The 15,598-nt window shown below is 43.9% G+C and overlaps 1 protein-coding gene across 12 annotated transcripts in view; it reads left to right on the plus strand.

The window, feature by feature from the left end:
* The window catches only part of SLC23A2 (solute carrier family 23 member 2), a 159,720-nt gene that overhangs the window by 119,848 nt on the left and 24,274 nt on the right, over window positions 1-15,598 (plus strand). For 9 of the 12 annotated variants that reach the window (XM_063659001.1, XM_063659000.1, XM_054467897.2 and 6 more), the window contains 3 exons: window positions 6,355-6,443; window positions 7,440-7,510; window positions 8,437-8,618. The exons of the other annotated variants lie outside the window; for them this stretch is intronic. In XM_063659001.1, the coding sequence (XP_063515071.1) occupies window positions 6,355-6,443; window positions 7,440-7,510; window positions 8,437-8,618 (342 nt within the window). The remainder of the gene's footprint in view (window positions 1-6,354; window positions 6,444-7,439; window positions 7,511-8,436; window positions 8,619-15,598) is intronic. 12 annotated transcript variants of the gene reach the window in all.

The raw sequence follows: 15,598 nt of genomic DNA on the forward strand, positions 1-15,598 counted from the left end.
CCAGTGAGAACGTGGAGGTGATGACCTTGACTGAGGGTCTCTGCCCTGTCCCCACTGCCAGCTGCACTGAGTCCTTGGATGCAGAGGCGGCTGGGCTCCCTTTCCATCATTCAGTAGTCACGTGACTTTGGACAAGCTGTCTCCAAATAAGTCTCTCCAAGCCCTGTTTCCTCAATGGTAAACTTACCATAAGATTGTTAGTGAGCAGGACACCATGGCTCATGCCTGCATTCCCAGCACTTTGGGAGGCTGAGGTGGGAGGATCACTTGAGCCCCGAAGTTCAAGACCAGCCTGGGCAACATAAGGAGACCTTGTCTCTATAAAAACATTAAAAAAAATTAGCTAGGTGTGGTGGTGCACACCTGTGGTCCCAGCTACTCGGGAGGCTGAGGTGGGAGAATTGCTTAAGCCCCGGAGGTCAAGGCTACAGTGAGCCGTGATTTGCACCACTACATTCCAGTCTGAGTGACAGAGCGATAGATACCCTGTCTTAAAAGAAAGACTGTTAGTGAGCACCCAGTGAGCTGATGCCTGGTACCTGTCCACACTCAGTGGCTGACTCTATTTATCTTAGTTTTCCCCACTGGGAGGGAAGGAGGCAGGTAGTGCAGCAGGTGCGCAGTGAGCAAGGGCTGGGCAGCCTCGTGGAGCAACGCGGACCTGATGAGTGCGGCAGCGCTTGGGGTTGGCCACACTGCCAGTGTCCCCAGCCAGGGTGGGCCCCACTGACCCTGGAATCTATGGCAGAGGCCATCAGAAAGCTGTAAGAGCATTTGATCCAGCCCCTCCTGAGGCCAGAGACCCTCTTGCCTCAGCCGAGCTTGTTCTCTAAGGGGGGTCTACTCGCTTTTGTTCCTGCAACTCTAGCTTTTCTGGGTGGTCTCCCTTCAGTTACTCCACCCTTCCTCTGTTAGCTGGTATTTGTGATGTTTCAAGGGCTTAGGAGTCTGATAGAGTCCTTGTTACATGAAAGTTTAATGAATTTGGTTTTCTACAACCTTTCTTTTTCGACTCTCAGGTCCTTCTTGCCCCAAACATTTCCCCGGGCTCTGAATTGCTTGTCCTCCTCCTCATGGCCTTCTGCTTCCCCCACCTCCCCTCCCCTAACCCCCATTCCTTTTTAGGCAGGTGACTGCCCTGGCCAAAGCAGCTCTACACAGGAGTGAACAGTACTTATCACCAAATAAGGATGGAAGCTCTTTTCCTGTTTTAAATTTGGGGAGTTTTTTCAATATTTGGCATGACTCTGGCATTTTAAGGAATGTGTTGTCATCTCCCTGCCTCTGCAACCCCCACCCTCCTAAGTCCCCACTCCCTGAAAACACTTGATAGATTGATAGACATAGTTTTTTAAAGTGACAGCTCTGTTGAGGGGCAATAGATATGTGGCAGAATTCACCCTTAAGCTGTATAGTTAGATGAGCTTATACCCATGTGTGCAATCACATCACCGTCACCACAAATAGATAGAACAGTGCAGGCTGCTTTCCAGCAGTTCAGCAGGTCAATGGATGGATGGATGGATGGATGGATGGATGGATGGATGGATACAGTAAATGATAGAACATGTCATCAATTAAGAAAAAGTTTTCTTTGACACATTATGTCTTTCTTTTTATTTTGAGATTGAGTCTCGCTCTGTTGCCCAGACTGGAGTGCAGTGGCGTGATTTAGGCTCACTGCAACCTCCACCTTCTGGGTTCAAGAGATTCCTGTGCTTCAACCTCCCGAGTAGCTGGGATATAGGTACCTGTCACTATGCCTGGCTAGTTTTTGTGTTTTTAGTAGAGATGGGGTTTCTCCATGTTGGCCAGGCTGGTCTTGAACTCCTGACCTCAGGTTATCCTCCTGCCTTGGCCTCCCAAAGAACTGGGATTACAGGCATGAGCCACCACGCCTGGCCTTGCTTTTCTTTAAAAGTACTTGGTACACACACTCCTAGTGGTAGATTCAATAATGAACCTATGGCTCCTCAAAGCCAAGCCTGTTACATCTCTTAAGGATTATTTTTCAAAAATTTTTCCTGTAGTTTGGACTCTTGAGTGTTCATTTGACAATGCAAGGTTTTGTACCAACTTTGGTTGTTGTCTTGGCAGATTAAGGAAGCCAGGCACAGAGTATATATGCTCTGTGTTGGTGAATTTTGTTTTTGTTTTATTCATTTTCATTAACAGTTTAGTTCTGGGCAGATACATTTTGTACCTTCATGGTGTTTCCCATAGGAACCATTGGCTTTTAAACTTTCTCTGATGGCACCAGAGGAGGACCACAAGCTGCCCAGCGTCTGGAGGCTTATCTGGTTGAATCATGAAAACCCATGCACATTTCACCCCCAACTCTGAGTGCTTTTAATCTAATCACCACTCTTCCAAATGTGCAGTCAAAACCAACTTGCCAGAAAGACTTAACCTCTTATTTTTAGTTTAATAGAATTCCTTTCTGAGAATATAAATAGCTCCTTCATTTCATTAAGTATTCATTGGTGCTGAGGATATATGGTGGGTCAAGATGGTGGGTGAAGCCAATTCACTTCTTTCTATCGGGGGATGCCCGCCTCAAGATTGAGATGGGCAGGACAGCTCGTGGGGAGTGTACCAGCACAGACAGCAGCAGCCCCAGGAAGGGAGCAGATAGAGGCTGGACGCAGGTGGAGATCTGATTCAGGCTGGCTCGTCATGTGAGTGGATGCCAAAGAGAATTAAAAAGCAAAGATGACACACAGAGCCATGCCACAGCCTATTGGGATGTCCTCTGTGGCTTGGTTCCTTCAAGACTGAGAATAGCTTCAGGGTTAAGGTCACCTCTCCCAGTTCTCCTACAGTGGTCCTTTCAGAGCAGGTCCTTCACTCATTTTCCTCTTGCTGCAGGAAGAACACGGGGCATTTGTCATCTGGTCCCCACTGACCTTCATCATATGAGCTTCCTGTGCTTTCGCCCAAGTGGAGAATCTGCAGTCCTCTGAGGGTTCCTGGGTCTGTCCTGTGGCTCTTGTTTTGCACCTCCCCTCTCTCTGCCCGGAATACCCATAACCCCCACACACGTGGTGAAGCACTTCTCGTGTTTTAAGACTCACTCAAGTGACTGCACCTGCAGAGCCCCACAGCATTTCCCACCGTCACATCACTGCCCCTCATATAGGACCATGATTAGTGTCTTCTTCACGCAGCAGAAACAGAAGGGCTCAGGAAGTGTTTTCCATCATCGTATCTGCTTATAATTGTGCTGGTGTCAAGCAGATACCCAAGAATTGTTTATCAGGTGACAAAATGATAAATCCCCTTACCTGGCACAGGGGTTGTCAGTCTCAGCCACCTCTAGAAGGCATTGTTGAAAATGCAGATTTGGTGCCACCCACCCCTGAATCTGGCTAACCAAGATGAGATGCAGAAATCTCCACATTTAACCAACACTCCCAGGGAATCCTGAAGCAGCTTCCTGGTAACTTGGGAGGTGACTTGCAGAAATCTTGACAAAAAGTCCTAAGTTGTAGGGGAACACATTACAGATTCAAAGGAGATCCTGGAATATTTACTGGAGGAGGTGATATTTTCTCTGTGCCTTAAATGACAAATGAAAGATGAACTTGTATGAAGGAGCTGGTGAGAGATACCAGGCTAGGAGTGGGGTTCAGGTTACCTGGGCACCAAGCTGGACATGGGGAGCCTCTGGCAGGGTTTTGAATAAAGTAAGGACTGTGGGGGGTTGCTTAGGTTCTCCTGCTGTCCTGAGGCTGGAGCCCGACATGGGATCTCGTCATGTCAAAGTTGCTGGTCTGCTCAGGATTTTGTTTTTTAAACTGATGTCTAGTGACCACTATTAACTGTGAGAATTTCCAGCTGCAGAAACCCACTGTTTCTTCACATATTTAAGATATATTTTTCCTGTAGACAGATCAGAAAAACTTCTTTTGTAAAAGGCCAACAGTAAATAGCCTAGGCTTTGCGTGTCTCTGTTAATGCTGCTGAGCTCCACCGTGATAGCATGAAAGCATCCGTAGACCACGAGTAAATAGGTGGCTGTCCTTTGTTCCAGTACAACTTTACTTACAGAACAGGTAGCACCCCAGATTTGGCCCACTGGCTGGTTTGGCAGCCCCTGGTGTAAAGAAAAGTGCAGTTTAATGTATTTCCTTTCCAGTCTTTAGTACAAAATAAAAGAGCAGGCAGTCTTCTCGGCCTGGGGAGACCCACCTGGGTGCCTGAGGTTTACCTGGTCACATGAGTGCGATAGGGGCCATGCTGTGGGTGCTGAGAGAAGAGCTGAGAATTGACCAGCTTCACACTGGGCACTCACCTAAAAAAGCCACTCTTATCACCTTCAGTTGTTTTCTTGGAAAATTGTCTTTGTTAATTATGATCTAGGGAAGCTCTCGTTTGTTTAACGTGTTCATATGCTCTTGTTGCAACTTTCCCTAAGAACGTTTCAGTCAAGCCAGTGACAGAGCCCACACTTAGTGCTGGCGTCTTAACAGCTTGTGTCAGGTGGTGTTGCCTGGCTAGCTGTGAACATGTAATGCTGGCATGAGCAGCCCTTTCCAGATCATCTCGGGAGACTTTTTCTATCGTCATCTATTTCAGGGGAACTCGAGGTCCCAACAGCTTGCAAATGAGTGAGTATCTTTACAGCAGCGCTCTCGGGACCTTTAGTCCTAGTTAAGCCACCAAATGCTCACCCTGAAAGGTGCCCAGGTTGGATGCCAAGGTCAGGTTCAGGCTGAGGTCTGACTGAAAAGTGGAGGCCAGATCCAGTCTTTCCTTTTGCCATTTCCAGTGAATCACCAATGCAGTGTGATGTGTGATAGCCACATTCCTAAGGACAAAATCTCTAAACGCAGTTCACCATTTGTATTCCACTGCCCTAGGATGCACTGGTTGAAGTCTGAAACCATAGTAAACCAGACGGCATTTGGACCATTCCATACAGCATCCGTCCCTAATTACATGCTGTCCTTTCAGTACAGTCCTGAAAATTTGTGCTTACGGAATACTTAGAAGTCAAACAGTGTTTTCCCTTTGACGTACATTCCCACTTCAGGTGTCCTTCGCTTCCGCTATCCTCTGGGCCCCTCTGGCAGGTAATTATAACTGGATGGTTGTTAAGGGCATGCCTGTGGGAGTGGCCAACAGCAATGCATCTGGTTTGTATGGTGTAGCCTGCCTCTGTGCCTTAAAGCCAGCACCCTGCCTACTCTGGATTGATGTCATTGCATGATTAAACAGCCAGGAGAGCGTCTGTAACAAGGACGTCTTGACCTCACTGGCTTAGAATGGTGTGTGCTGGGCTCTGGACTTGAAACGAGACTGCTTGTCCTTTAGCCAGAGCCAGTTTGATTTCTCAGTCCAGTTCCTGTTTCACTGTGGGTAGGACTTGCTGCCAGACAGCCCAAAGGGAAGGATGCTGGGTCCCTGTCTCACTGGCGAGGCCACTGACTAGGCTCCCTGGGGCATTTCAGGATTTGGATGTGTGAGAGTTCTCAGCCCTGCAAACAGGAGGAGCCAGTTTAATATTTTACCCTCAAAATTATATTAAAAATAGTGATTAAGTTCTCATGCTAACCCATAAAGCCACTTTAATGTGACTTAGCTGAAATGCAGTACATTTTCATTAAAAAATGGTAGTCTTTTTGAATAGCTAAAGTGTTCATGAAGTATCTAAAATATAATCAAATCACGTCATTTGAGGATCTCTGCATTTAGTTTGAGGATGTGGGCAGCAAATTTAATGGAGATTCTGCAAGTTTTCTGGGCCGTTTAAAATATATTAGAATACCTTTAAGTATTTTTATGATTAAGCAGAATATTTATTATATCTGCTATCGCGTTGTAACTTACAGCTCTGTAGATCTAGGTCATTATTATGATTTATCTGTAATCGGTGATTAGGGCAGTTTTTGATTCACAAAATGAAACAACGGAGGGAAATTTTTTCCTGTGATAACCAATAAGAATTTTAAAGGGAGGAAGAGGGAGGTAAAAAAGCAGAAATACACTGATGTTTAAAAAGGAGTTTATAAGCTCAGCAGGAAAGAGGGAATCTCAAATGCCTGCAGTCTCCCGCCTGCAGGAGGAAAGGTGGTGATGGCAGGGGCCGGTGTTGGGGTGTTGGCACTGACCACGGGGCCCACCCTGGAGCTGCCTGGGCGGGAGGAGAGTGGCAGTGGGGAGGATGAAGAAGCCACTGGCTGTGGCTGCATGGCACAGGAGACCTTTGCAAACTGGGGCTTTTTCTTCTAGGTGTGCCTGCATTTACTCATGTGCTGTATGTCTATGGAAAAGACTGTTAAGCTGTCAAATAGTGAACTACCTCGGTAGTTCCCGATGCCGTGATCATGGTTTTGGTCTCGTTTCTTTTAGGTTACCCCTGTTTCAGGCCAGTGCTTTTGCATTTTTGGCCCCTGCTCGAGCCATCCTGTCTTTAGATAAATGGAAATGTAACACCACAGGTAATTGCAGTTATTTCCACATATGTCATTGGGGTCCTTTAATGCAGGTGTAAAGGGAGGCCTGGACATGCTGCCCTCAGCAGCGCTAAATCCTTTCAGGAATTAGGAACAAAGCACACAAACCCACAAACAGCTTAGAATGCTCCATCTGTGGATCGTGTCTGTCTCTCTCTTTCTGTCCACTTGTTCATCCCTAACCCTAGAGCAAGAGAGGATCAGAATTGACCTCATTTCTCTATGTTAATGAAATTGACAAATATGGGAACGGAATAGAAAAATATTTGTGCTATTTTTCTGCCTCTCTCTTTCAGTGGATTTTATGACCCACCAGTAATCACTCTCTTTGCTGCGTCAGCATCCCTTCTCTGAAACGTCTTTGCTTTTTAAGGATCTGGCTACTGTGGTTTGCTGCAAATGACTTTCATTCCCCTTACTTAGTGATTGCAAAGATCCTTAAGGAACCCGATAAGGTCAGGAAAAGATAGGGAATTTGAGAAAATTAGAGTCAGACCTGTACTCTCAAAAATACAATTACATTTTGACCTTCTAGGAGCAAAGTTTTCCAGACTTCATTTCCTTCCTTGCTCCTAGGAGTTACTTTGTGACCACTGATTTGATCTGGGAACTGGAAAAGGCCCTCTGTTTTATCTAAGTTTTTCAAACCTCAGTCCAGCAACCTTGCTGTCGGACATTTCAATGAGCTGTGTGCAAAGGTTGGTTTTTTGTGTGAGGCTGGTGCTAGTAATGTGTATCACCACTTCAGTTAGCTTTTGACAATTTGGGGAGCTGTCAGTTGATGAATTCATTTGGTTAAATTAGCATTTGAGGATCCACCTTTCAGTAAGATAAGCTGTACTGTTGGAGGTTGAATTTTAGGGATGGGGATAGATACAGATGTAATAAAAACAGGGAGAAAATTCTTCTTAAAAGGTAAAATGAATATGTCATGTGAGACATCAGTGTCACTCCAAGAAAAACTTTGTTTTTGTTTTCAAGATGTTTCAGTTGCCAATGGAACAGCAGAGCTGTTGCACACAGAACACATCTGGTATCCCCGGATCCGAGAGGTAAAAGACAAGCGTTGTCTGCTTTTGGCTTCTTCATGTTTCTTCTCAGCTTCCACGTTGGTTGACCCAAGAAATAGCAGTTACTTTTACTGAGCCCTTCTTTTCTTTTTCAATTAATGATACGTTTATTTCTCTTGTTAAAGTAAATGTAGTTAAGCAATACTCTAAAATGAAGCATATGGAAATGCACTGGGCAACCAGAAGGAATGGTTTCCTCCCTCCTGCACACCCACAGACCTGTCCACTCACACCCGGCAGCACAACTAGCTGAGGTTCATGGCTCACTGGACGGGGCTACAGAGGCTCATCATCAACAGAGAATTGTTCACTCTGGCCTCAGCGTTTGCCTGTGTGCATTGAAAGAACTAAAGATATTTGTCTGCCAAAGTGCAATTGAACAGAAGCAGACATGAAGTACGGCTGATGGTGTATTAATATTTTCCAAAACCTGTGAGATAATTCACCATCAGTTCAGAATGAGCACAGATGTGGCCATTCTGCACACTAAAAACATCCCTTTAGAATTTCTGTCAACAACACTGTCTTGTTGATGTCCTGGGGGGGCTCACTCTTTAAAGCTGAGAGTCTTTATGCTGCAGTGTTCCTCTAAGGCTGATCTTTAAATGTTGTGTTTCTTAAAAGGGAATTATAAATTTTTGCCTGCATCATTTAGCGGTGGAAAAGGCATGTGGGCCGTGTGTCCAGGACCCATTTCTGTAATACATCTGCATCATGAATGCAGGCCCCAGTTAGCGCCCCCTGAAGTTTCTTGTCGGGTCCTGGGGAATTTTCTAGCTATCTCTCCCAAGTTAGATGGTGTAATAACTTATTGCCTTGCAGAATTATCAGTTGTGGTTGTAGGTGACATTCTGAGTGTGCAATGTACAAGCAGCTCACTCTCATGTCTGTGCCATCTCTTGTTGCAGATCCAGGGGGCCATCATCATGTCCTCACTGATAGAAGTAGTCATCGGCCTCCTAGGCCTGCCTGGGGCTCTACTGAAGTACATCGGGCCCTTGACCATTACACCCACGGTGGCCCTAATTGGCCTCTCTGGTTTCCAGGCAGCGGGGGAGAGAGCCGGGAAGCACTGGGGCATTGCCATGCTGTAAGTGGAAACATCTCCCCTCATCCCACCACTGCGGGGCAGCCTTTAGGAACATTCACATAGACTTCAGGAGATAATGTTTTTTAATAATAAGAATGGTCTGACAGTTTCAACTTTATTTGCTTCATGCTGGGGAATAGTCGAAGGGTTTTTGACCCAGAGTTTGGGAAGTGACATACAGTTGACGTATTACAAAGACAGACTTAGCAGTGATATGAAGAGGGTGGATTGTAAGTTTTTAAGCTTTGGTAATGGGGTAAGGTAGTGGCGCCATTTGTTTTTGACTTTTGAGGTCTTGCCAAGTCTCATGTGCATGAGTTGACATACTGAGAAGCCAAATTTTTATATCATGAGACTCAAAAATATTCGAATGGCAGGAGTCTGGAGTATTTCCAGAGAAGTCGCGGGAAAGGTCTGTTGGCATTGATGACGTGACTCTTCTCCCCAGGCCACACTGAGCTCTGTACTCCTGGCGGGTAGGTGGTTGGGGGAGGGACATGGTTTCTGCCAGGGTCCGGCTAGTCCTGCTAGCCAGTGCCTGTCCTTTTGTACAGAATGTCACATCCATTAAAGATGTCCCTTGCCCTTTAAGTAAAGTTAACATTTTGTGTTAATGAAGTCACAGGGGAGTTTGATAATATTACTGATGATTAGAGTCACAGAACTCTTTGTAACACAGAGCCCACATTCTCTATGTGTCTGCAGAGCATGTTTAAGAATTGATTATATGTAGGTATATGGTTCCATTACTCTGGAATTTAACCAGCCAGTAAAACTCCTAAAACAAAGTCAGTCATCACATAAGAGAATTTTTCATTTGTTTTGTTTCATGAAATAGTCTGCAGTTCTTTAATAACAGGTGGTATTTATTGATCTTTTACTATGCATCAGTCCTTTATATAACACTTATATATAGTATCAGATGAGATACATCCTAGTGTTATCCCATTTAACAGCAGAGGACACTGAGCACCACGATGTAATGTTATTTGCCCAGAGTCATACAGTGAATTAAGTGGCCACCGTGGGTTTCAAAACCCAAGTGGTGGAAATGGGCCTGAACCCATCACCCTCAATCCTATTCTATGTATTAGAACATGACGTACAAATAAAAGAGAACCGGAGCAGAATTGTTATCTACACTTTATCTACAAATTAAATTAAGGTGTGTGAAAATATCAAGGTTTTTTTTCTTTAAACAAGGTTTGAAGGAGATACATCTCACACATGAGCATGAATACCCATCATCATGCTTTCCCAAAATCGTTCTTTTTTTCAGATGGAGTCTCGCTCTGTTGCCCAGGCTGGAGTGCAGTGGCACGATCTTGGCTCACTGCAACCTCCTCCTCCCGAGTTTAAGCAATTCTCCTGCCTCAGCCTCCCAAGTAGCTGGCATTACAAGCACCCACCACCACGCCCTGCTAGTTTTTGTATTTTTAGTAGAGATGGGGTTTCACCATGTTGGCCAGGCTGGTCTCAGACTCCTGACCTCAGGTGATCTGCCCACCTTGGCCTCCCGAAGTGCTGGGATTACAGGCGTGAGCTGCCGTGCCCAGCCCAAAATTGTTCTTACTATTCTCATTTCACCAAAGGTTGGTCAAAACATTCTTCACACCAGTGGAGATGGGAAGATGGCATGTAAGAATATTCTTTCAGCGAAATGTAATTAATGCCAAAATGGATAAAACTGTAGGTATAGTACAGTAAAATTTGAAACCCGTAACAAAAGGATGAACAAAACCCACAAAGCCCTTAGAAGCTTAAAAAAAAAGTGTTAAAAATCACTCTCAGCGAGGAAATTGAAACTTTGCATTAATTACTGATAGTTTAGGAAATGATGGCAAGAACAGCACCAGTCACACTTAGTAGCCAGAGGTGTTCTCAAGAAAATTCACAGCCTTTAAAGCAGATACAGCACGTGAAGAATTTCAGTAGCTAAGAAAACAGGACAAAAAAATGAACCTAGTAAAAGCAGGGGGAACGAATTAATAAAGATACAGAAAATGTGACACAAATAGAAGTGGTAAATCTAAAAGCTGATCTCTTGAGGGGGAAACAAAACCCAATGTAGACAAACTTCTGGCGAAGCTAAGCAGGATGAGAGGAAGCCTGTGCACATAGATCTGCCACAGATCCTGTCAGAGGGAGTGAAACTGTTACCTTCCCCCAAATTAAAACAAAAAGTAAGAAAATAGTGGTTTTCAGAAAAGCTTAAGTAACCAAAATTGACTCCTCCTCACTCTTATCTCTAAGTATGGGGGTGCCTCCAAACTTGATCCTGGCCCCCTTCTCTCCATGTACTTCCCCCAAGGAAATTGCATTTCTTTGATGGTGGATAGTTCCGTGGAAACCTGTAGTTCAGACCTGTGAACTCCAGACTTACAGATCCAGCCCCTATTTTGCCTCTCCACTTGCTGTTACACAAGACATCTCCACCTGTAAATGAAAAAAGCCCCAGACTTTTGATTTCTTTCCTGCCCCTGAAACCAGTTTCTTCTGCTTTCCTCCTTTCGGTAAATGGCACAACCGTGCCCCCAGTTGCTTCAGCCAGAAATGTCTGTCTGCTCTTGAGTCTTCCTTTCCCCTCATCCCTCACACAGCCCATCCTGCCCTTCCTCCTCCGGAACGAATTCTGAACCCGTTTTCTTTTCCAGGCCTTCACTGCCGCCACTCTCTGCGAGCCTCACTCGCCCTTGGGCCATTGATTCATCACTGTCCCCAGCTTCTCCCTCATGTCTCCCAGGGGTCCTCCTCTGTCCCTTCCTTTTGAAACATCAGTTAGACACAAGCTAGAATTCTGGAAGCTTTGGGGTTTTCTTACTGTTCCAATGTCTGGAGCCTCACGTGCTGCCCTCAGTGGGTCTGTTTGCGTCTCTTGGCCTGGATACCTGGAGCCCCTTTGCTCCGGGCACCCAGGCATGCAGAGGTGGGACATGATCTTGAATTATCTAGATGCCTTCCTCCACTCCACCCTTACTTGTCTCTTTCTGGAACCTCTTCCTGAAGCCTCCTGGACTCTTCCTCTTTCCTCTCCTGTTTTCTGTCTCTTTGTCTTTTTTCTCTATTCATGAGAATTCTCCTTTGCTTTATCTCTTATTCCTTCTGCCAAGATTGTCGTTTATGCTCTGGTGTTTTTTCAGTTTCCAAGAGCTCTTCTGTATCCTTGGGCTGTCAGCTCTGTGAGAGCAGGGCCTATGCTCTGGGTGGGTCACCTCAGCACCCCCAGCACCTGCGCCTCCCATGGCTGAGCTGGTGCTCAGTGAGCAGGTTGTGAACTAATAAAGGAAGGCTGAGGAAGCCCAGTAAACCCATGACCACAAGAGCAGCCGAGATAGTTGTTGAAGGACTCTGATTCCTAAAGGAAGCCCTGGGCCCAGATGGTTAGACAATGAGTGCATTCAGTCTTCAAGGAAGAGAGAATATATGCACTGTTTAAACTGTTCCGGAGCTCTGTGAAAGGAGGGAAACTCTCCAGCCAATCTTAGTGGCAAATTCTGACTGAACTAATACAAAAGGAGAACAATGGACCATCGTTTTCTTTCCTGGGGTTGTGTTAAAAAACAAACAAATCCTGAGCTGATGGATGTATTGCGGCACATTCTAAGCAACGAACCCTGGAGTTCAAATGTCTTCAGGTAGCATGCTAAAGTTCAGCATCATTACTGTAAGACTCCTTCCAATCTTTCAAAATGCAAATGTGCAAAAGACTCTATTCACCTTCAGAAAAGGGCCTTAGTATCCAGCCCTGTCCACCCTTAATTTGTTTTTTAAATGTCACACATCTATAAGCATATCTTGACAGACTATTCCTTAGAACGTTGTTTGGGAAGATGCTGCTACAGATAACACAATGAAAGAACAAGGCATAATGTGTCATTTCAAGAATTCACAGATGATCAAATATTAGAAAATGTGTTGAAATCAATCATGGCTCCATGGTAGGTTTTATTTTATTTTTTAAATTTTGAGACAGGGTCCCGCTCCATCACCCAGGCTGGAGTGCAGTGGCACAATCTCAGCTCACTGTGGCCTCTGACTCCTGCGTTCAGGCGATTCTCATTCGTCAGCCTCCCAAGAGTACCTGGGACTACAGGGTAGATTTTATTAATAAGGTCTTATCGATAAAACTATGGTAATAGTCTCCTCCCCTTAATTTTATTTTTAAAATTCAACCTACATCCTTGTTGTAACCTTAGCAATGTGGCAATGTGAGAATAGAAGGAATTTTTTTTTTTTTTTTTTTTCTGGAGACAGAGTTTTACTCTGGTTGCCCAGGCTGGAGCGCAGTGGGGCAATCTCGCTTACCGCAACCTCCACCTCCCGGGTTCCAGCAGTGCTCCTGTCTCAGCCTCCCAAGTCGCTGGGATTACAGGCATCCGCCACCACTCCCGACTAAGTTTTTTGTATTTTTAGTAGAGACAGGGTTTCACCATGTTGGCCAGACTGGTCTCAAACTCCTGACCTCAGGTGATCCACCCACCTCAGCCTCCCAAAGGGCTGGGATTACAGGCGTGAGCCACTGTGCCTGGCTGTATAGAAGGATCTTTATGCGTAAGATAAAAATGCCTCCTGCTTGCATGATGAAAAACTCAAATCAGTCCTGCCTTTTGAAGTCAGGAACTTAGATAAGCTTGTTTATTATCATGGGTATCATTTAAAGTTATTCTAGATGTGCTAGTCAGTGTATAAAACAAGAAAGTAAAATAATGTGGATCCATACCAAAAAGATCAGAGAGGAGAGGGGGTGGTGACTTGCCTGTAGAGGAATTACATACATTCCACAGCATCATAAATAATACTGTGGTCCTGGGACAGGGGTAGACATTGGCAGAGCAGAGTAAGAAGAACAGAAACAGAATCAAAGAAAAATAAATATTTAGTATAGATGGCAGTCATATTTGAAACCAGTGGGGAATGGACAAATTTATGTAGGAAAAACTAATTATTTTTGGGAAAAAGTTAGACTCCTAATTTATATCAAATTGTATTTCAGTTGAATTAAAGACTTAAATATACAAAATAACCACAAAAGTGCTAGAAGAAAACCTAAATAAGTTTTTAATCCTAAGGGAGGGAAGATCTTTCTTAAAGCAGATATTGAAAAGAGAAAGAGAAAGATAGATTTTACTGTTGACACATTTAAAACATCAAAAACCACTGAATTAAAAACAAATCTGTTGCGGCAGCTCACACCTGTAATCTCAGCACTTTAGGAGGCCAAGGTGGGCAGATCACTTGAGCTCAGGAGTTCTCAACCAGCCTGGCCAACATGGTGAAACTCCGTCTCTATTAAAAATACAAAGTTAGCCAGGTGTAGTGGCGGGCACCTGTAATCTCAGCTACTCAGGAAGCTGAGGCACATGAATCACTTGAACCCAGGAGGTGGAGGTTGCAATGAGCTGAGATTGCACCACTGCACTCCAGTCTGGGTGACAGAATGAGACTCTGTCTCAAAAAAAAAGCTGGGAAAATACTCATAAAAATGTCACAAGAAAGGCTAACATCCCTAACTCATAAAGAGTTTTACTGGTTAATTTAAAAGTGAGAGAATCCCAGTGGAGTAATAGGTGAAGGGTGTGATAGGAGTAGCCATTTAGTAAAAAAGGAACTACACCTAGCTCATTAAAGTGTGAAAAAGGTTTATCCTCCCAATTTATTAAAATGTATATTATCTACATGATTCTGTTGGAATTGACAGTGAATGAGGTTGTACAAACTAAGTCACTCTGATGGAGATGGAGTTTAGAGAAGGAGTCTCAGGGGGGGTTAGTGCGGCCCGTCAGTGACTGCTCTTTCTGGCACAGTGCATACGTCCTTGGTAGGACCTACATTTTAAAACTTATTTTTTTACTGACTTTTCTTGTGGAAAATTTCAAACCTATTCAGAAGTGAAGAGAATAGTTTAATGAACCCCCATGTGTCAATACCAGGCACTCCAAAACAGTATACTTTTATCTATATCTCATTGTTTTTCAGCTTCCTCCAATTCAGTTAAATTCTAGGTATTTGAAATTTAACAGTAATTAAGCTCAGAAATCTAAAGTAAAATAATAGTCCCCTCCTACTCCATCTCTCAAAAAAATCTCATGATTGTTAACTAGTAAGTAATTTTGTTTTTATCCTTACATATTTTTATATTTTTATGCAAATAAGTACAAACTAGCCTATATACATAATTTTATTCATTTTTACCCCAATAATTTGTTGGGTTTACTTCTCTGAGACAGCATGTTTAGATTGATCTCTTTCTTTCTAAAGCTGCACAGAGTTTAATAATGTAGTCTATAATTTATTCAGCCATTTCTCAACTGATGCTCATGCATGTAGCTTAAATTTTTGCTGCTACAAAAAAAAATGCTGAAATATATACCTCAATGTGAAAAGACTGAGTATTAGAAGCAGTGATGATACAGTTTTTCAATTAAAGCTGTTTATGTTGCTTCCAATGTCATACAGTATGGGAATTGTTTTTATTTATTTATTTATTTATATTTTATTATACTTTAAGTTCTAGGGTACATGTGCACAACATGCAGGTTTGTTACATATGTATACATGTGCCATGTTGGTGTGCTGCACCCATTAACTCGTCATTTACATTAGGTATGTCTCCTAATGCTTTTCCTCCCCCCTCCCCTGGTATGTCCATAAAACAGAATGCTAAGCAGTCACTAAGGTGCTGGTGCAAATCTCTGTCTGATGAGGCGGAAAAGCAAATAGATACTGAGGCAGGTCAGGAAGCTGCGTAAAGCATGATTCCAGTTTGGCTTAGATAATAACCTGTTCATGTCTGGGGACAAGGAAGATGACAATCTGTCTTCCTCCAGCACCCAGCAAATATCCAGGGAGTGAAAACCGTTCAGAACAGATGGACCACGATATTACATGATTTTATCACTCAAGGGGGATTATGGATGATCTTCAGGGTTTTATCTTTTTCTTTCTGCTTATCTGTCTTTTAAATTTTTTGTACAATTTAG

The sequence above is a fragment of the Pongo pygmaeus genome, chromosome 21 (genome assembly GCF_028885625.2).
Source record: "Pongo pygmaeus isolate AG05252 chromosome 21, NHGRI_mPonPyg2-v2.0_pri, whole genome shotgun sequence".
Lineage (NCBI taxonomy): Eukaryota > Metazoa > Chordata > Mammalia > Primates > Hominidae > Pongo > Pongo pygmaeus.